Genomic DNA, 21,083 nt, shown 5'->3' with positions numbered 1-21,083 from the left:
TATCTAACGCGTATGGAGAATAATATCGCGCACTACTTCGAGTCCCGGGCTTAGGCCCGGTCCTCTCGGCCGGGCTAGCTATTGATTCTGTCTTCTCCATCTGTGTTCGTCAAGTGGGCGTGGCCTATTTGAAGTGGGCGTGATCAGTGTGACGTAATGGCTCCACCATCCTCACCTGTCTAAAGGTGCTGCCATCTGTGGCTGGAGTAGTTATTGCAGCTTGTGTGGTCGATCCTGCTTCCTAGTGGCTATGTGGGGGTAATGCAGCTTGTGTGTTTGATCCTGCTTCCTAGTGGCTATGTGGGGGCAGCTTATGTGCTTAAAATACGTAACAATATTGACATGTGCTCGTATGTGATGTCCTCACAGGTACAATGACAGCAACGGGAACACCCGGGTTGGCTCGACCAATCAGAGGGCGTCGAGGCCCGTGTCACTCACGGTGCCCTCGCTACTCAACCAGGACGCAACCTCGCTGACCCACGGCAGCGCGGGCAGCCTGGTGGAGGCGGTGAGTGACGCAATAGGACACTTTTTATATGACAACCAGTCTTTGTAATAACGGCGTTTAAAAGAACGGCGTTAGGTAACGCGTTATTTTTTTCAGTTATGGCCCGTAATCGAACTAATTACTGATTCCGTTGTTACAACGCCGTTATCGTTACTGAACGTTAAATGCGGTGCGTTGCTATGAATTGATTGAATGAACTGCGTAACTAGTTACTTTTATTAAAGAGTAATTCAGTTACTCACTCAGTTACTTTTTGGAACGAGTAGTGAGTAGCTATAACTAATTACTTTTTTAAAGTAATGTTCCCAACACTGATTATAACCCATGCCAGCCCAGTTAGCCCTGGTAACTATTAACAACTCTACGATTAACAGCCTCCAAAGGCTCTGTTTTTGTGGTCAGATGAAAGGGAATTTTTCAGTCAAGGTCATAGATAAAGAATCCCATGGAGACATGGATACTCACTGCAGTATTCAAATGTGACTTTCTCTTCCTTCCTTCTGAAATACATTCTTCTCCCTCTGCTTCTTGGTTTGTTTCTTTCTTTCTTCACCTCCGTCCTCCATCACTTCTTACACCACCACCACCCCCTGCTCCACCTCCTCCTCCACCACCTTCTCCTCCTCCTCCTCCACCTCCACCACTTCCTTCACCACCTCCTCCTCCTCCACCTCCTCTTCCCACCACCACCTCCTCATCCTCTTCCGCAACCTTCTCCTCCCTCACCACCTCCTCCCCCCCCACCCCCTCCACCTCCTCCACCACCACTATCTCTTCATCCTCTTCCACCACCACCTCCACCTCCTCCTCCACCACCTCCTCCTCCACCATCACTACCTTCTCCTCTCTTTCCTCCTCCACCACCTCCTACTCCACCATCACCACCTTCTCCTCTCTTTCCTCCCTCACCACCTCCTCCCCCCCCCACCACCCCCTCCACCTCCTCCTCCACCACCACTATCCCTCCACCCCCCCCCCCCCCCCCCAGGTGCTGATCTCGGAGGGGCTGGGCCGCTTCGCCCAGGACCCGGCCTTCATCGAGGTCACCAAGGCGGAGCTGGCGGACGCCTGCGACATGACCATCGAGGAGATGGAGCACGCCGCCGACAACATCCTCAACGGGAACCCCGCCCCCGGCCGCCGCCCGCCCGCCGCCGCCGCCGCCGCCAACGGCAACCTGCTGCCGTACCACGCCGCCGCGGCCCCCGCGCACGCCGAGCCCCGGGGGGGGGGAGGGGCGGCCCACGGACCGTCCTCGGCGGAGGAGCGAGAGGAGCTGCTGGGGGGAGGGGGGGAAGAGGAGGAGGAGGAGGAGGAGGGGGAGGGAGAGGGGGAGAGCCGAGGGGGAGGAGGGGTGAGGCACCGGAGGAACAGCGAACTCCTGGACGACGAGGATATGGAGTGCGTGACGAGTTTGTAGAACGGGGAGCGCCAGGAGGATCCGTTTGTTTTTTCGGGGGCGGCTCGTCGCCATGACGACGACGGCGGCGGCGACGGCGACGGAGGGGGGGGGGGGAGGCACTGCCGGTGGTCCACGCTGGGTGTAGCGGTGGCGGCGGCGGCGGCCGGTTCTCTCTGATCCCTACTCGTCCTGTCACACACACACACACACACACACACACACACACACACACACACACACACACACTGTGTGTGTGTGTGTGTCTGGCTGCCTCTCTGAAGGACGCACACTTTAACACGCGGCCCGACAGCGTTTTGACTTCATTTTGTTTTCCTGTGTTTGTCTCTGAGGGCGACTCCTGCGTGGTGCAATATGCCACACTATATACCACACTATACTACACTGTACGTATGTGTGTATGTGTCTGCGTACGATACCTGGTCGCTGTGTGCGTGCGTGCGTGCGTGTGCTCGTGTGTCTGTGTGTATGTGCGCGCGTGTGCGTTTGTTTGTGTGCGTGCGTGCGTGCGTGTGTGTGTTCGTCGCACGTGTCTGAGTGTGTCTCTAAGTGCCTCACAGTTCTATTAAAAATCCTCAAGTTGTGGAGAAGATAAATAAAAAAACCTGCAGGAAAGACGAGCAAAAAGACGAACGCGACGACAACAGTTGGTGCAAAACGAGCGTCAGCCAAAGGGCGATCTGTTGGTCACCGTCGACGCTTCCGTCTGCACTTTCCTACGCTTTGGTTTGGAGCTCTCTCATCGTCCACTGTGTGTGTGTGTGTGTGTGTGTGTGTGTGTGTGTGTGTGTGTGTGTGTGTGTGTGTGTGTGTGTGTGTGTGTGTGTGTGTTTGTGTCGGGGGGGGGGGGGGGGCGGATCACACCACCTGACAGACACGGGAGAGAGGGTGGATTTGGGGGGGGGGGGGGGGGGGGGCTCTCATGGACAGAGGACCACCGTTGAGCTTTAAGCAGTTCAAATGTCTCTCCCACACACACACACTCACTCACACACACACACACACACACACACACACACACCCCATCCCGAGCACACAGGTCGGCTGCGCTGTATAGGGGAACAAAGAGGACCCTTTCGGGAGCTCCTCCTCCTTCCGTCCTCCTCCTGTCCCAACGCTGGGAACGCTGGGAGCGCCGCCCTGCCACAGGCCGACCAATCGGAGCGCAGGCGCAGGGGAGTGCTGCTTTAGTCGCCGGCAGCTGATTGGCTGCTGAGCGCGGAGATAACTCTGGGGTTCGCCGACCGACGCGGAGCCGGTGAGAGACTGAGGCGAGCCGTCGGACCCCCCCCCCCCACGGTCCGCGCCCACCCGCCGCAGAGCCACGCCCACAAGGGGGCGGAGCCTGCTTGAGCAGAGACGGCCAGCCCACTGTCTGCCTCATACCTATGCTCCCTCGCTGCGTCTCCTCCCTCCTTCCTCCCTCCTCCTTCCTCCCTCCTTCGTCACTCCGGGAGGTCTTTTGTTTTTATTTGTGTTGGACAGAAGGCAGAGGATCCAAGTGCGACAGACGTAAAGCTCAAAAAGACTTGACATGTCTTGTCAATCAAACTCAGTTCCTCCTTCTAGCCGGGCATCCTATTGGATAACGACACTCACTCTCTTCAGACCACGCCCACTAAGTATTAAATGGTTCTGTGCTGTGCAAAACTGGCTAGCCACGGCTGTTTTTTCTTTTCTATTCATGATGTTATGGGTTTAATTTATCCTAGATTTGTTTGCACAATTGCTGGTCGTTCCAATGTATTTTTGCTTGGTTTAATTTAGGAGAATTCTAATAAGTTTTAAGTATTGAAACCTGTGCAAACAGGACAAAGTATTTGCGTGCGTGTGTGTATATGATGTGTGTGTGTGCGAGTGTGCGTGCTTGTGTGTCGGCGTTTCGGTACAGAATGTGTGTGAAATAATGTGTGTAACTAAAAGGGGGTATCTCTCTCTATCGGTATGCACCTTTGACAGATTGTATCTATTTATTTATTTATTTTCCCAGAAGAGAAAAAAAGTATAAGTGTGTGTGTGTGTGTGTGTGTGTGTGTGTGTGTGTGTGAGAGTGTGAGAGAGTGTGTGTGAGACTGCGCGATTAATTGTATGTAAGTACGTGTGCGCGAAAACTTGGTGAATATTGTACTCTACAGAGCAGATTTTAAGCCTAGACAGTAAAGTTAAGGTAGCATTATAAGTATGGTGTTGTATGTGTGGTTGTGTGTGTGAGTGTGTGCGACTACACACTTGAACACTGGGTCAGGACAGGCATGCTTCCAAAGCTTTTGGTATATTTAGCGCCATGGGGTTCTGTTATTTTGGTTTGTTCTTATTTTGTCGTTTTTTTCTTTTCTTTTTTTATTTATTTTCTTTCAGCTTTCTAGCCAGGCTGAGTGAGTCAAGATCTACCAACACCTCAGAAACAAAGTATTGAGTTTTGTTTGTTTTGAAAGTAGAGTCGGATGTGCCGTGTTAGAGGGTTTAAAGCTTTATGATGCATGGTTAACGCTGGAGGAAATGCACACATCTACGTACACCACAATGGACGTGTTTTGCGTGTGCTGTCGAAACGACGTGATTTCTATTTTGCTTCAAGTATATGGGGGCCTTTAAAGTTTTAACACATGCTTTTACCCACTTTCACCACGTTAGGAACATCAACAATTAACGATCAGTAGACATAGCACACGTGTTCCTGTTGGGGATATGTCGTCCACATCATTTAATATAAGGAGACTGTAGCCATCAGGATTTCCAGAAGATCAGTAGTTTCACACAGCCCTTGAAAGAGGCCTATATACAGAGTTTACGTATCAACCAGATGTGACCGAGTGAAAAAAACCACAAACCACATTGAAAGTATGATTGTGTCTGAGTGTGGAACATGAGAATCTTCTTTATTATGGACTAACGGATTGTGAAGGACCTCCGCATCACTGGAGGTAGACGTTATACTGTACAGGCTCCCTGAGAATAAATCCACTGGACAATACATAACCATGTTTTTACCAACATAATATCAGGATCAAGAATCTACGGCATAAAAAGAGTAAAGATATATCCTAATTACTGTGACGAATCAGGTTCTCTTCTAACTACACCACACATGGTTCCTTGTTCCCCTGGAGGCCATATTTGCTCCATCTTGGTTCTAAACACTAGCTGGGTGAGAGAAGTGAATGCGGAATTTCGCATTCAGTTCCAGCACACCCAGGATCCAAAATGGCTGCTATTCGGAAATAGTCCAAAATTCTACGAGAATATGAATAACACATGACAACACTTATTTATTTTAGTTTATTTTTAATTTGTTTGCTTTAATACAGTACTCTATATTATTATTATTATTATTACGGTTGTTCTTATTATTATCCTTACTATTTTCTTTTGGCAGGGATGGGAATGAATGCACACACTGCCATATTGTTCTGTGACGGGACAGACATTTGATAAAATTATGCAATTATCTCGGACAATTCTAGTCATTCAGTTACTCTGCCTAACAGTTGTACTGCAAGGGTAAACGTCTTGGTTGTTAAATAAACACATTCACATTGCAAATGGGTTTATTCATATGGATTTTTATTTCAAACCAATCTCATCTTGTCATCACGTTAACGTGTCATGTTGTGCCATCTCAAGATGCTAGCACAGACTAGCATGTGGCTAGTGCTAGGCTACACATTATTTTTCATAGCGTGTCAATTCAATGTTCTCTAAGCGCAGAGCGACACGACTGATCACTGATCAGTCATTTTGAGGAAGAACGTTTGGTTTCCATGTTTTGTTGCCACACGCTGCACATTATCCCATTTATTCCTGCTAACTGAGTTGAGTCGTCTTTGTTTCAAACTACTTATGCATATATTTTGGAGCAAATGACTGAAATGATAGTCAGTATTCACACTTATTTCTTGCCGGTAAAAAACTTGATGGATGAACGTAATGCCATGGAAGAGAGTAAATAGAGAAGACCTTAATTATAAAGTTAACTTTATCCCTTATTAACTGAATATAAATGATACATTTAAAGATAGATGTTGAAGTGTGACCTAGGATGATACATTAAAGCAACAAACATAAAAATAAATAAGTACTGCTTAACTTGCATTAACCAATGCCGCACGGAAACAGTGGGAAATAACATTGGATCACCGTAGTTAAACATTGATGTAGTAGGTCCTACATTCAGTGTCTGGGATAGTTATCGGTTTTTAAAGGAACATTTTCCAGATGTTCATGTCAAGATATAACAAATTTGAAAGTGACAATGTGTAAGTTAGTGTAAACGGATGGTGGTTATACTACGACAGATCCCGTTTGGAAGTGTTATTTGTTGCGCACCATCATTCCATAAGCTACACATAACCACATCTAGCGTTGAAGCTTAGAAAAAGGTCTCATTGTCGTGTTGGGGCCACTCGCTTTGAGCAGTGTATGGTAGGCTTATAGGTGTTATAGGTTTTGATGGAATATAGCTTGTAAATTCAGACCTCACAAAGCAGTTTGGAGAGAATAGGAGCATTGGAATGTTAGTGTTAGTGGGAAGGAGTGTTTTTTCATTGTTTAGTAATTAATCATAAAGAAAGAGTTGTCTTTATGGGGAGACGTTTTGTTTGAAACTGCAACGGTGATTCTCATGCGAGACAAGGCAAAATTTGTTTTCTTTAACCACGGTTATGGTATATTTGCGTTGATTTAGTATTTTACAGTATTTTAACTCTCTTGAGTCCTTTCAATATGGCGGAGTATCACCAACATAACTCCCATGATGCATTCTGTTGTACAAGCCCTCTACAGAGAGGAAGGGCTGGGGGATATGAAGTAGCTCAAGTCTGTCTACATCACACAAGATATGCAATAATTGTCACTGTATACCAGGTTCTTAGAAGTTATTTAATGATGAGTCGTCACAAAGAATGATAACATGTCGACATGTTATGGATTAGTTTATTGTTTGATTGATATTTCTATTTTTCCTGTTATATTTTAAAGCTGTTGCTATTTTCATCACCCCACTTTGTTTTGATTGAATTGTGTTTTTGTGCATGCGTTTGTGCAGTAGGGATGGCCTGTAGTCAAACAATTACATGAGATCCATGAGGCCCAATGAAATGGCAGTTCCTATTTAATTTGACCCACAACATTGAAGGCTGGAGCTTTTCCTCTCTAGGTGTCAATGACGTTGTTGAGTTAACTAGCTATAATCCAGCAAAACGTGTATTATTTAACGGGTTTTATCAAGGATATAGTCCAGCTGTTAATAAATGTAATTTTTGGGGATAGAGTATATTTTTTTGTGTAGAGGGACAACTCTATATGCTAAGCTGTTCATGTAGTTCCCCAGACTCTAATTTTGCATATCTTGTGTTTGCATAAGTTTGTTCAGTGAAAGGACTCTGAACCCTTTTCTATCAATTATCTGTCATGTTCCCCAACTGACTGCTGATTGACGAGAAGGCAACCAAAAAACAACAATTAAGAATCTCTCCCACACAGCCATGCACATCCACATGTGTTCAGGAATCCTCAAGTGTTTCTTTGGAATTGTTGTCTTGAAAACGAGGCTGTGTCACTGTAAAGAACATTAGGTTAAGTAAAAAAAGTTTGTTTTCGACAGAGTTCCCTAATTCTTTCATTCATTGGTTATGTGTCAGACCTTTAAGGATTTTTTTGAGATGGCTGATGAGGCTGTTTTACTGCATGAATCTTCCTTCCAGGAATTTAAGGCGTTGGTCAGATGTGTGAAAAATAGGCTATATGTTGAGCACACCACTAGCGAATGAATGTTATTTTGATATAGCTTATAGAGAGGAATAGCCTTGTAGAAAATATCAAATTAACCCCAATATATATGTGATTGAATGATATCTAGAGGAGATTTAAGGAGGAACGTTTCAACATTTTGAGGCCGATCTACTTGAAAAGACCTTGAATAGATTGAAAACCCTGTCTTCATTTCATTTGAAACGTTAACCGCTGAAATGTATTTTAAATGAATTACGTTTTCATAGTTTATCTGTAGTACCAGCTAAATTGAAAATTGTCATTCTTGGCATTAGACATTTTTTGCATATGATTACTTATTTGCTAGTTACTCACTTACTTACTGGTAGCCTAGCATTAGCCTAAATTTACTAAAGACAGGACCAAATAGCTCACGTGGAAAAGATCAGACCTATAGGCCTCCCTGCTAGAGTTAATGTTGTTTCATTACTTCTGTGATATGATCCGATCTGGTAGATCAGTGGACAAGAGACAGATATGTGGTCGTTTTTTAAAGAAATTCCCTGGCTGTTTTTATTTGCTTTCTTAAGAAGCTATCTATCTGTAGTGCCTGCAACAAGCGAGAGAATAGAAGTGGCCTGGGTAAAATTTGATAATTTATAACATTGATTTCTGTATCAGATGCCGTAATCGTAGTCTATATGAAATATATTTTGATATATATTAAATTACATGTTACTGGTAGTATTTAAGCCCTATAGGCCTACAGAGAGCATACGGAATTAGATCATGTTCATATATGACACAGAAACAACAGTAACAGCATAAAAATAACATACTGGCTCTTGGGAAAATTAATGGCGGTATTCACGAGTGAGTAAGATGGAAAGTAAAATGGTCAGATCAAAACATAATTACACGTTTTCTTCATCACAAGATTCTGTCAACAAGTATCACCCAAAAGATATCGGGGGGGGGGGGGGGTTGTATGTGTGAGTGTTTCAAAGCTGAAGGGAATCCAAGCTAACTCAAGAGCTGGCAGTACTTCGGCAGCTGAGTACAGGGACTTCCGGCTTCTTATCTTCTAGGAACCTGACCCTAAGCAAGCAGTGACACATAACCTTAGGGGGGCTGATCACACATTCACAAACCATCTGTCGTCGCTGCCTGTCTAAATGTAACGCCCCGTAGAACGTGTTCATCTGATAAGAAAGAGGATGGATGTGAATGAATGAATGGTGTGTACGCTTGCGCGCCTTTGTGTGTGTGTGTGTGTGTGTGTGTGTGTGTGTGTGTGTGTGTGTGTGTGTGTGTGTGTGTGTGTGTGTGTGTGTGTGTGTGTGTGTGTGTGTGTGTGTGTGTGTGTTCGGGAGTAAGAGAAGCAGGATGAATGGCTGAATGTTAGATTAATGTAAAAATCAACCTTGGTAGTGGTGGTGGTTCATAACACAGGTAGCTGGGCTGGGCTGATTTGGAGACGTGTCAGTTCTAAGTGTCTCCACATCAGTGAGCCGAAACAGGGAGCTGTGGTCATAGCTACGTCTCCGGACGACTAGAGTATAGCGTGAGAAGTGGTGGGCTCCATGTTGTCTTTGTTAACGGCTCAAATACTCCAGATTTTAATCATGCATTAAAGAGGTCTAGAGAGAGGGAAGAAATGGCACTGAAACTCTACTATTCAATCATCAGGAAATGCATCGTGAGCCTGTTTCCAACTCAGACGGTTGTGTGTTCCATCCGCATGAATCAGTCGTCTCCATATTGACTCTAGTTAAGTAAACATGCAACATGTTAGCAGGAGAGATATTTTCTTTGTCAGAGAATAATTTGTTTTTTTTTAGAGAGATATGTTCATAATATTCACAGAGAGACCAACAAAATATTTGTTGTTATATTAGTAGAGGCGCTACTGTTAAATATAGTACTTAATGACCACCTTTTATGGTTAAAAAACAAGACAAACTAAAGAGTGTTATTGTGCTTATGGTAGCTTTGAAGGCAGGTGGCCATCTTGTAAGTTATTTTATTTAAGTGAATTATCCCTCAGCCATTGGAGGGATTCTATTTCTATTGTTTTGGAGGGATTTTGTTTTGATTAATTTGGGAGGATTCTATTGTGATTCCTTGGGAGGTGTCTTGGGGTTGCTAAGCGACACTATTCCAAACTCTGGAAACTTCAGTGACAAAATGACCTATTCCTCTTCCTTTATCTTCTTGGAAAACACTTTCTTGTTCTGTTAATTTATTCATTTCATTTTTTAGATTCTAGAAAGGGAAATAATACAAATTGAATAAATCTGAATATTAATCAATCACCTTTTCTACTCGTATTTTCAATAAAAAGTTAAATGAAAAACCAAACAAAAAGTTGATTTGTAAATAGTCGATGTACAGTTTGTATCTGTAACTCGTCAGTCTGTCTTTGGTGACAGAGTCTGTCTTGCTTATAACGCACGCTACCAGTAAATAAAAAAGGAAAAAGTATATTTAGACTGTATGGTCAATTGAAAGCAAATTTTAAATTAATCTCTGATGTATATTCCTGTAACATTGCATTTTTATCTGAGGAATGATGTTATTAAAACATTGCAAATAAATTACATTTCCTACAGCTGGGTTCTTTTTTTATGCTCTCCTTCTTAATAATTTGGTCGAATTGACAATTCAGTATGGCTTTTAGTCCTGCTTTGGCCTATCTGCAAACTGCAGCCTCACTGCTAGACACCACTGCTTTAATTTAATCAGTAGCCTAACTATGTTCTCACTAGTCTCTCCCTAGTTGTATTTCAAACCACGAAAAGAAGAAGTGAACACTTCTGCTTTTGTATTTAGAAGAAGTGTTCACTTTAAATAGTTTGAACTAAGGCATGGCATCATGAATTCCACATAAGGAAATAAAGTAATAGAATGGTAAATTTGCTATTCATTACCGTGTTATCTTAACTCCCTGTATTAAAATGTTTGATACGTTATCAATGCCTGGGATGTAAACAGTAAAAGTACATCACTTATAGAGCGCTTTTTGTTTAACTGATTTCTCAATGCAAAACAGGTGTGCCCCCCCCACCCCCACCCCCACCTGGAGTCCAATCTCTAGGTCTGGGGCTGCTTCAGTCATCAGCCGCACACACTCATTCATACACATCCGACAGTAGCCAACTCTTGGGAGGTGTGTTTCCGGTGTCATGGTCAGGATCAACTCGACATTGATCAGGGAGGAGCTGGGAGTTGACACCTCTCCATCACTAACTCATAGTGAGTGAGCCCTGAAGAAGCTCCAAGACGCTGCTGATCAACGCGTTCCGTGAGCACCGCAAAAAACCTACACAATTATAACTGCAAGAAGGCTTCGGCCTGTGGCAATCCATTGTGTCGCTCAGGGTACAACTGGTGCCCTGCTCTAAGTAATGATCAACTACCAGTTGATTAAACCAATAAACTGGTAGCTGGTGAGTTGATTACTACCCCGAGTGGCCGAAATTACATCTTAACCTCATACAGAACACGTATACCTCCTGCTGTACAATTCAGGCCTTGTTGACCCAAGCATTTTTTTTAAATGTAAATTCAAACCAGTTTTGTTTGAGGTTATGAGCTGCCTGCCTTGCATGGAAATTCAATCTCTGGGTACAATCAAATTTGAACAGACTTGTAGGCTATTTCTAGCCTGGTCCTACCACACTCTCGTAGGCCTATTTAATTTCATGTGTACAGAAGGGAAATTCAAATAGGAGGTAGCCTACTATTTCTGGTGTAAACAGGAAATAATGTATTTCCTTCTGCGGCTGCCTGTCATAGGACCAGCAGGCTGCCGACAGGTGCGGCTTCAGGGTGCAGTCCGATGCCTTCACCCGGGTAGCGGGCTCCAAGACGCTGCTGATCAACGCGTTCCGTGAGCACCGCAGCGATGGGAGCCTTTCAACCTAAGTTGTTGTCTCCATTATGTTGTTCCATTTTCTCTCGTTTTCTTCATTAGCATTCTTCTTCTTGCTATTGATCGTATTCATTTTTGTAGTAGTTACTGTGTACTCAGCGTAGTGCAGTGAAGTAAGTTGGTAAACACTGCGCGTGAGCTCCAGCTGTTCGTGGGGTTCCCTCACGCAACTGGGGCTGCTCGCCATCGTTCCGCAGGCGGAGCGATGGGGAGGAGCTGGGCGTTGAACAGGATAACAGGATATCCACAACAGAGCTGTGGTTAGTAGACAATCTATGAGCACAGAGTCAATTCAACGTAGGCTATAAACTATACAAGAGTCAAAGGTGAGTGAAACCTCTCAATTTTGGTGTGGTGTTTGGTATGTGGTATTTGAGTAGAATTAAAATCACTGCCCAGATAACAACGGTAATTGGAACTATCTTAAATCAACATTTCGTTCTCAACATTAATACATTGCATCAACATTGAACTCGGATGTTGATTCTAAATCATTTTGCACCCTTTTTTTTTTATATTGAAACAAATATATTGTAATCCTGTCCATAGATCAACGGAATTTCAATGGCAGGCTATTTCAATTATCAGGAATATTCAACAATTTTGAAATTTCAACTGAACTAAGGATCAATGGAATTTCAATAGAATTTCAATCATTATTAGAAAATGATTGCGAAATTGTAATGCCCTAAATTGAATAAGCATTGATATTTGGGTTACAGGGCGATATTGCCAATGTGTCGAAAAGTCATTGATTTAGAGTTGACTGGGAAAAGACCATTGTTGAAAAGCCATCGACATATTATATGTCGATGGCTTTTCAACAACGGTCGTTTCCCATAGTTGACCGGGAAATATGATTGAAAATGCATCGATATAATATAGGCCTATATCTAGTACAATGACTGTTTGCTATCTGGGGAGTAATTTTACCTCTACTCAAATAGCCTACCACATACCAAAAACCGTATAAAAAAAAATACTACTTGGATTAACTCATGTCAACAGTGTTTCAATTTAAAATAAGGCCACTAGTTATGTGACTTTCAACACATTATTTTCAAGTACTTTGTGACCGATTTTTCATAAACTGACAGATGAGTAATTATTACTTGATAGGTCATCATATAACATCTATGCGCTTAGCGTTGCTACAAGTTGTGACGTTACTCATTACATTGATTTCCCTGTAGCGGTTGGTATAATTTGCACAGGAAACTTTCAAATGAAGCTTAAATTGCATAGTATTATGCAATAGTGCAGGTATTTGCTTTTTTTTCTTATTGCACTTTTTTCAAATTGCACTTTGCACATTGCTCTTTATTCAACTCCTCCCTTCTGTGCCGTTAGCATGTTGCCGTGGCGACCGTTGGGGCGGGTCTTCCTGGTTGTGTCACCTCTGATGGGGGTGATTATGCTGGCCCTACACCAGCGATCGCAGTTGGACCGGAGAGCGACGCGTCACGGAAACCACATCAGTGTAGGAGCAATGCATACGTGTTGAGCTGCCGAGCGGTGGAACTAACTTCATGATGTTCCTTATTAGCATCATTGAAATAACCCTTAATGGTGTTAAATAAACAAAGGATAAGAAACTACGAGAAAAAAAAAAACCTACACAATTATAACTGCAAGAAGGCTTCGGCCTGTGGCAATCCATTGTGTCGCTCAGGGTACAACTGGTGCCCTGCTCTAAGTAATGATCAACTACCAGTTGATTAAACCAATAAACTGGTAGCTGGTGAGTTGATTACTACCCCGAGTGGCCGAAATTACATCTTAACCTCATACAGAACACGTATACCTCCTGCTGTACAATTCAGGCCTTGTTGACCCAAGCATTTTTTTTAAATGTAAATTCAAACCAGTTTTGTTTGAGGTTATGAGCTGCCTGCCTTGCATGGAAATTCAATTTCTGGGTACAATCAAATTTGAACAGACTTGTAGGCTATTTCTAGCCTGGTCCTACCACACTCTCGTAGGCCTATTTAATTTCATGTGTACAGAAGGGAAATTCAAATAGGAGGTAGCCTACTATTTCTGGTGTAAACAGGAAATAATGTATTTCCTTCTGCGGCTGCCTGTCATAGGACCAGCAGGCTGCCGACAGGTGCGGCTTCAGGGTGCAGTCCGATGCCTTCACCCGGGTAGCGGGCTCCAAGACGCTGCTGATCAACGCGTTCCGTGAGCACCGCACGGCCAACGCGAGCGTTCGGCTAATCGCCATCGTTCCGCAGGCGGAGCGCGCGCTGTCGAGTCGCTGTGTGTTTTGCTGCAGAGAGCGAGGAGAGGTGGTTACCGTGGCAGCCAAGCGCACCACGCACCCGTCCAACTACTTTTTTGCCTACGGGACGGGAGACTTCCTGTGCCCGATGCCCTCTGGCTGCCAGCCCAGGTAGGCTTTACAGAGTGGAAGCATCGCACATATTTTACTATGCTTTAGCCTTGAACAATTTAAAAGCACGCCACTTGTGTTTACACAAGTGTTAAGCACGTGTCGGTTCTAGACACATTTTACTAGGGGGGCCAAGGAAGGGCCAGTGATTAACCAAAGGTATAATATGTCACCTTTTAATGTTGGGGGGGGGGGGCGAACGATTTCCCAGGTACGTCGGGCTGGTGTCGGAGGACGGCGAGGACCTCTCCGACCTCACCCTCCTGCCCGTCCTGAACCGGCGCGCCCCAGAGCGCTCCCGAATGCCCCTGAACTTCACGCTCTGCATGCCCAGCCTGTTCAACCACTACGACAACGTGCTGCAGTTCGTCCAGGTGTGGACACTCATCTGCAGCATGGCTGTGCACTCTTAGCCCCCTCCCACCCACCCCCCCCCCCCCCCCCCCCCTCTCTTGAAAACATAGCTGTGGGAAAGAAATAACTACCACTAAAAGTTTCTATTTTTGAAATTGAATACAATTAGTGGCCTCTAGTGGTGAGGTTGCAGATTGCAACCATCTGAATCTCCCCCTCCCTCTGTCCCCTCCCAAGTACTATGGTGGCCTTTACTGACCTGTATTGTGTAAAGGTGCGGTCAGAGCAAACTGTAAACTTTTCTGGTGCCAAAAGTTAAAACCCATGAAAATGTTAGGGTTTTTAACTCATTTAGCATTTTTATACCGGACTTCAGGAACTGAACACTGATAAGCTGTCACGTCACATCATCGTCAAGTTCATTCTGCTAGATGCCATGGAATCCTATACCCTGGATCTTTTAAATAAAATGTTTAATTATGACTTGAAGGATGTGAGGTTGCAGTGAGGAGCAAAAAGCCAATTGACAGTGGAACCGAGGTCCCGATAACTTCCGTACGCATGTTGTTATCTAAATCTATGGAAGACCAGTCTTTAAGTATCTGTCAGGAGTCTAACACTTGCAACATAAGTCCTGAGAACTTATCCCTGTTATGACGGCTGTAAAGACCAGCAGAAACAAGTAGTCTAAGAGGACCTGGTCAAACGAAAACTAATACAATATGAATTCTGCTCCGAGGTTAAAGTTGTCAATTAAAGAAAATGACATTTATTATTTGATTGGAAATTGAAAGGAGAGTATGCTTGTGTGTTTGTGCAGGCGATGGAGCTCTACCAGCTGCTAGGTATCCAAAAGGCCTTCCTATACAAGACGAGCTGCTCCGCTCCCATGGAAACGGTGCTTCAGTACTACTCCGGCAAAGTATGCGGACAAGCTAAGAGTCGTCTAAGAGTCTTGGGGTTGCACTACATCACAAGGGACGGAGGAAAACATTAACATTAGAGAGAATAGGAACACCGCAAGAACACCTTTTTATGACTGTGTTTTCTGGTTTTGGTGTCCACACCATGTACCTGACCTTTGAACTAATGAGCAAGGTCAAAGGTCAGGTACACCCCCCCCCCTTCCCCGCCACCTGGGGAGGGTCATAATACATTGTCATAGCCCGTATTCCTATCCTCTCTTAACGTTTCATGTGCCATGTTTGAATTGGCCCACTTATCCCCTATATATAGTCCACTCTTTCGGATGACACCATGTAAGTGTAAACCTACTTCCACACTGCAGCCCACAAAAGACCCCCAAAACATGATCACATTCTTGCACAGGTGGGTTTTCTTCAGGTGTTGCCCTGGCCAATCAGCTCCCACTTGAAACCTTCCTCCAGCTGGCTTCCGTCGACTTCGCCCGGGGATATCCACTACTACGGCCAGATCCCCGCCAACAACGACTGTCTCTACAGGAACATGCACCAGTCCCGATACGTCCTCATGCACGACCCAGATGAGGTGATCGTACCCACCGGTAGGTCGGCTCTGGCCTCAATAGAGTGACTCAATGTTAAAGTGTGCGCTTCGAGTTGAATGTCTATCTGGCCTTTGCTGTGCATTCATTGATGACCAAATATTGGCGCAGCCTTAAATATTGGCAATTTGATTAAATGACTTGGTGATTGTGGTCTTGGATGTTAATGCAGACTTCTCCTAATCTTTTAACGTGGTTTTTCAGTCAATTTACGATAACTGTTTTGATTGCTCTGTCTATTTAAATTCTGTGAACCGAGGCAATCCTTGACCGTCACGAACGGAAACTCCCTCCCCAGAGCACTGACTAGGCGGAGCATTTTGACATTTCTGGAAAAGGCTTTAACCAGGTTCAGGATGTGACCTGAGATTGGGATGGTCTCATGAGACTAGGTTTTCCAAAGTGGCTTTTAAGGATGAGGTCTCTGGTGTCGCTCGGGGTTCAGGGAGGCCTGACTGAGAGTTAGTGACGATGAGAATGATGATGATGAGAATGATGAGAATAATGATGAGAATCGTTTGACAGGCAACGTGTCTTTTCAAACGTTGATGTCTGATCTGGAGAAAGCCCATGGCGAGAACGTCAACTTCTACTTTCCCAACAACATTTTCCGTCTGGAGGAAAAGGAGGAAAACAGCAAGTATGTGTTTCAGCTGCAAGATAACAAAAAAGGTCCCAAAAAACCTAGTCCCAAACTTTTCCCTCGATCCACATCCCAATCCCAAACTTTTCCCTCGCTCCACATCCCATTCCCAAACTTTTCCCATGTTCCACATCCCATTCCCAAACTTTTCCTATGTTCCACAACACAGTCCCAAACATTTCCCTCGTTCCACATCACAGTCCCAACCCTTTCCTTCGATAGGGCTAGCCCTAAGCCCTAACCCTGACCCGTTGCTCCTCTGCAGGTATGACCTTCCGGAGTGGAAGCACCTTCCCGGCACCAACTTCCTGTTGCACACGCTGAGGGAGACGGACGGGGCGGGCGGGAAGCTGGTCCTGGATCCACGCAGCGTCCTCCAGATGGAGGTCCACGCCGTCCAGGCACACTTCAACAAAGGCCGCACAGAGACGGTCAGCGGTTCACACTGTCCCAGACACGGCCCATTCATCCATACGTCTTCTGATCCATAGTTTGTTCACAATTAGATGAACATCGAATGTCCTCGATGATTGGCAAGTGGGGAAAATGCTCATTGCAAGTTAGCTGAGGAGTCTTGTCTTTCACGCAGTCTTAAAAAAAAGGAATTCACATTTGAAATGTAACACGATAAATTACAAGATGATCGTACAAACCATAACACGTTTTCTGTTCAATTGGCTCAACGTTTCAGCGCGAATAAGCGATACCGTCGATCAGATGAATAACATTAGAGGTGACATAATAATCACACCTTGTGGTATAATATGTCCCCTTTAACGCCCTCGCTGCAGATTGGTTCAGAGCAGGGCCTCCTCCACCACGTCCGCCGGAGGAAGAACAGCCAGCAGAAGAGTGACCTGGTCCGGGAAGAGGGGCTGCTGAAGATGGCTCCGGCTCTAGTCCAACGGGTCAACCGCGCCCTGAGCAGCATGGGTCTCCTCAACACCTCCCACGGCCCGGCACCCCACTGATGACACCCCCAAACGTACATTTTCGATCCTCTGTGAGCTGTGGATGACGGATAAGATCCCCCCCCCCCCCGGTGGAACAACGGCACTGACGCAAGCGAGAAGAGATGCCCCTCTCTTGTCCCTCTCTCGCTCCCTCGCCACATTCGGCGGGTGGCGAGCCTCCGGCTGCAGGCGTTCTCTACCTGGGGAGATCAGAACGGCGGGGCAGCGGTTCATCAGCCGCCCACGACAGAGTGGTACCCTACTCTGCCGAGACACCTCCTCCACCGGCATAACTTAACTACACCTCTCACACAACGACTACAACTATAGCTAGTTTGGCTCGTTCGGCTAGTACAATCTATTGACTCATGATGGCAAGGATTAGAGATGCTCCGATAGATCGGACGCCTATCAGGATCGGCAGCTATTGGACGATCACGTGACGTAAATTACTCGCGCAGCTTTTTTTTCCCCCTGCATGCGGCGCACGCGGAACTTGCCAGCGGCAGCATTAGTTCTCCCGTCTACAACATTGTGCTGCACTGCCAGGATTACAAGGGGGCGCTGTAAAGTTGGCAAAGGAGGCGGTTTTACGTTCAGTGTTGTTTACTGAGAACTTGCATAACTCTTTGTAGCTTTACCCTACATACAACAGTATGCGCGCAGGCACATTTCAGTACCGTATATGACAGTCACAGTCAGCAGAGGCTTTGGTGACCGCATCAACGCCTCGTGCCCACTGCCTCCGTCCGTTGACTGATCCCCATTGACTTTGAATGGGGACGGACGCGCAATGCATTGTGGAGCCGTGCGCTGAAGGCTCCGTCAAAAAGTTGAAAGATTTTCAACTTTTTCGGCAGCGACGGATCCGTCATCCAATCAGATCGCGTATGCAAATGTGTGCAATGTCTCGGGCTCTGATGACCCCGGAAAGCTCCCCCATCCGTCAGCCATGCCTTCCGACGTCCTTTGACTGACGGTGCAGTGGGCATGAGGTGTTAGCTGTATGTTTCAGTCAAGGGGGATCCAAAGAGGAGTATCGGAACCAAAAATGGTGCTTGCCGCCTATCCAGATTATAGATAAAATATATGTCAGATTCCCATTCCCCTTCCATTCTGTGATCGGCAGTGATCGGCAATCGGCAGATCTTGTTTTTGGTAATCGGTGATCGGAGCATCTCTAGCTAGTACTATCTGTAAGAGCCCTTTTCCTGTTTTCCATAACCCTAACCCTAACCCTGGGGTTAAGGTTAGGGTTTTATACCTTTTATACCTGTGGGGGCACAGGTATAAAGGGTACTTCATTTGGGTTACCTCTGTTGTTTGACCCCGGAAGGGCATACGGTTTTTGACTGCTAGAAGTACCATATTTACAGTTGTTATGTCACTGAGGACCTATCTGAATGTATTCCGTATTCACATGCAATAGGTGTCATGGTGAGGAAATAAACGAGTTGCAAACCGGAGACGATCGCACGGATCGTTCATTGCTTCACGCAGCTGCATAGTACAAACGTTTGGGAAACATCAACACAGCGGGTCAACGAGGTCAGCCAGGGGTCAAACCACACAGAGCATGCGTATTGGATGTGGCTCCTATACTATCTATTGAATTCTCAGGAAGTTTCTCAGGAAGTTCTAAGCTTGTACCACATAAAAAGGGGTGAAAAGTATTCATGCATACAATTTTTATTTCACCTCTTTGTACATACAAAAATAAAACGTATACTTTTGCACCCCATCGCGCGTCATCGTTCACATTATATTACCACACCGCGATCGTACCACCACGGTGTCACCTCAGGAGCTGGTGAGTGGCCATGTGCTTCTTCAGGTTCCCGTTCTGGGAGAAGTCCTTGCCGCACCGCGGGCACCGGTGGGGCTTGACCCCGCTGTGGCTCAGCGTGTGGCGCTTGATGCAGCTGGCGGTGAAGAAGCGCTTGGGGCACACAGCGCGCAGGGGGAACGGCCGCTCCCCCGTGTGCAGGCGGCCGTGGACCGCCAGGTGGCTCTTGGTGTAGAAGCTCACGGGGCAGAGGGCGCAGCGGAACGCCCGCCCCCCGCTGGTGCACCCGCTGGTGCTGGTAGTACCCCGACTTGCTGCCGAAGCGCCTCTCGCAGGGCAGGCAGCGGTAGCGCAGCGCGTGGAGCTCCAGGTGCGTCGTCAGCTGCTCGCGGCGGGGGAAGGTCTTGTCGCAGAGCGGGCACCGCGTCTCCTCGTCAGCCCCCCCCCCCCGCGGGGCCCTCGGGGGCCCGTCCTCTCCCTCGGGCCCCGCGGGGGGGGGATAGGGAAGTCGGCATCTGCTCCCCGGCCACCCTCTCTCCAATACCCTCACCCTCGGCACCTTTTCTCCTCTTCCTCGTCTTGGCGGACGCGGGCGCTTGCTGCAGCGCGTCGCCATTCCCGTTCCTCCGGCCCCTCTTCCGGTGCCTTCCGTCCACAGCTCTTCTCCGGCTCTCGGGCGGCCCTCGGGCCCGTGAAGGCGCCTGTCCCACGCCAGGTTCTGTAGTGGGAGGTAGGTGGGGTGCTGGAGTGGTGGAGGCGTGGGGTGCTGGCGGTTTGGGGGGGTTGGGCTGTAGGGTGGGGGTGGGAGAGGCACTGCTCTGGTGGAGGTGGATCTTCGAGGCCGGCTGAGCCACGACGGGCCGCCGGCGAGGGGAGGACAGCTCGCTGCCTGGGGGGGGGGGGGGAGTAGAGAAGCCGAGAGTGAGGGGAGCATTCGTGACAGCGCATGTCAACGGATACTGCGAGCAAAGATATTGTACACATAGAGGAATATATTAAAACAGAGGAATGTACATCGTTGAGGGTTGGTGTGAGAAGCACAAGATCGTGTGTGTGTGTGTGTGTGTGTGTGTGTGTGTGTGTGTGTGTGTGTGTGTGTGTGTGTGTGTGTGTGTGTGTGTGTGTGTTGGATGGTTCAAGCTGTCTCATCTTGCCCGAGAGTGATTAGACTCAATGCCAGCCTGGGGGTCATTGAGTGATCGAAGCATACAGGTTAAACCAGCCATCCGCACACACCTTTGGGGAGATCTCCACAATGGAACCCCTTCCTCCATCACGCTACAAACTCAACGTCAACCCCTGTCCTGGACGTCAGAGAGGACAGTACAGTCACGTAATGCGCCAAGGGAAGACTTATACAGTCATTCATAGATATATCATTTAATTACAGAAAAAGTATCACAACAAAAAAAGTACAGGAACGCACAGGAAGAGACAGAAGGCGACAACAAGAAAGACAACAGACTTTAAATGAACTCATTCTCCCCACTGTCTTAAGTCGAAAATAAAAAAGCTCATCGAAAATCGTATTTTCAAGGGCTTATAAGCCCCCCCCCCCCCCCCCCCCCCCCCCCCCCCCCTTACCCCCTACCCGACAATTGGGACAACGCTACCGTGCGCGTGAACGCGCAAAAGTGAGGGTTAGGGGTGAGGCCGGAGTTTTATGTGAAGAGGTGAATTGGGAATCAGCATTAAGCTCATGTCTGCGGCAGGCCACGTCTCACCTGATGCTTTTGTGGGCAAAAACTCCTCGTTGTGGCCCACGGAGCTGTCCCAGGAGTCCTCATCTATCACCACGAGGTCCCCGTCAGAGTCACTGCCGTGCTGCTCTTCCCAAAGGTAGACCGCAGGGG

At 46.7% G+C, this 21,083-nt stretch overlaps 2 protein-coding genes across 2 annotated transcripts in view; both read left to right on the top strand.

The window, feature by feature from the left end:
* Window positions 1–11,567, top strand: part of LOC132448054 (voltage-dependent L-type calcium channel subunit alpha-1C-like) — a 19,509-nt gene extending 7,942 nt beyond the window's left edge. The window contains exons 8-10 of the mRNA XM_060039117.1: window positions 370–511; window positions 1,500–1,769; window positions 11,439–11,567. Of these exons, the coding sequence (XP_059895100.1) occupies window positions 370–511; window positions 1,500–1,769; window positions 11,439–11,567 (541 nt within the window). The remainder of the gene's footprint in view (window positions 1–369; window positions 512–1,499; window positions 1,770–11,438) is intronic.
* Window positions 11,568–11,839: 272 nt separating this feature from the next.
* LOC132447963 (uncharacterized) lies at window positions 11,840–18,910 on the top strand. Its single transcript, XM_060039022.1, has 9 exons — window positions 11,840–11,900; window positions 12,925–13,054; window positions 13,665–13,969; window positions 14,181–14,343; window positions 15,144–15,245; window positions 15,653–15,848; window positions 16,374–16,488; window positions 16,757–16,922; window positions 17,283–18,910. The coding sequence occupies exons 2-9, from the start codon at window positions 12,926–12,928 to the stop codon at window positions 17,460–17,462; spliced, it is 1,356 nt and encodes a 451-aa protein (XP_059895005.1). The 5' UTR covers window positions 11,840–11,900; window position 12,925; the 3' UTR covers window positions 17,463–18,910.
* Window positions 18,911–21,083: the final 2,173 nt, after the last annotated feature.

The sequence above is a fragment of the Gadus macrocephalus genome, chromosome 19 (assembly GCF_031168955.1).
Source record: "Gadus macrocephalus chromosome 19, ASM3116895v1".
Lineage (NCBI taxonomy): Eukaryota > Metazoa > Chordata > Actinopteri > Gadiformes > Gadidae > Gadus > Gadus macrocephalus.
Note: the sequence above shows the minus strand (reverse complement) of the source record. Positions and strands in the feature narration are given on the sequence as shown.

Bases quoted from the DNA above. Each gene is read 5' to 3' on its own strand.
- LOC132447963 (XM_060039022.1), top strand. From the start codon at position 12,926: ATGTTGCCGTGGCGACCGTTGGGGCGGGTCTTCCTGGTTGTGTCACCT. The intron at 13,055-13,664 runs GTAGGAGCAATG...TGCCTGTCATAG, and splicing joins GTCACGGAAACCACATCAGT to GACCAGCAGGCTGCCGACAG. The intron at 16,489-16,756 runs GTATGTGTTTCA...GCTCCTCTGCAG, and splicing joins GAAAAGGAGGAAAACAGCAA to GTATGACCTTCCGGAGTGGA.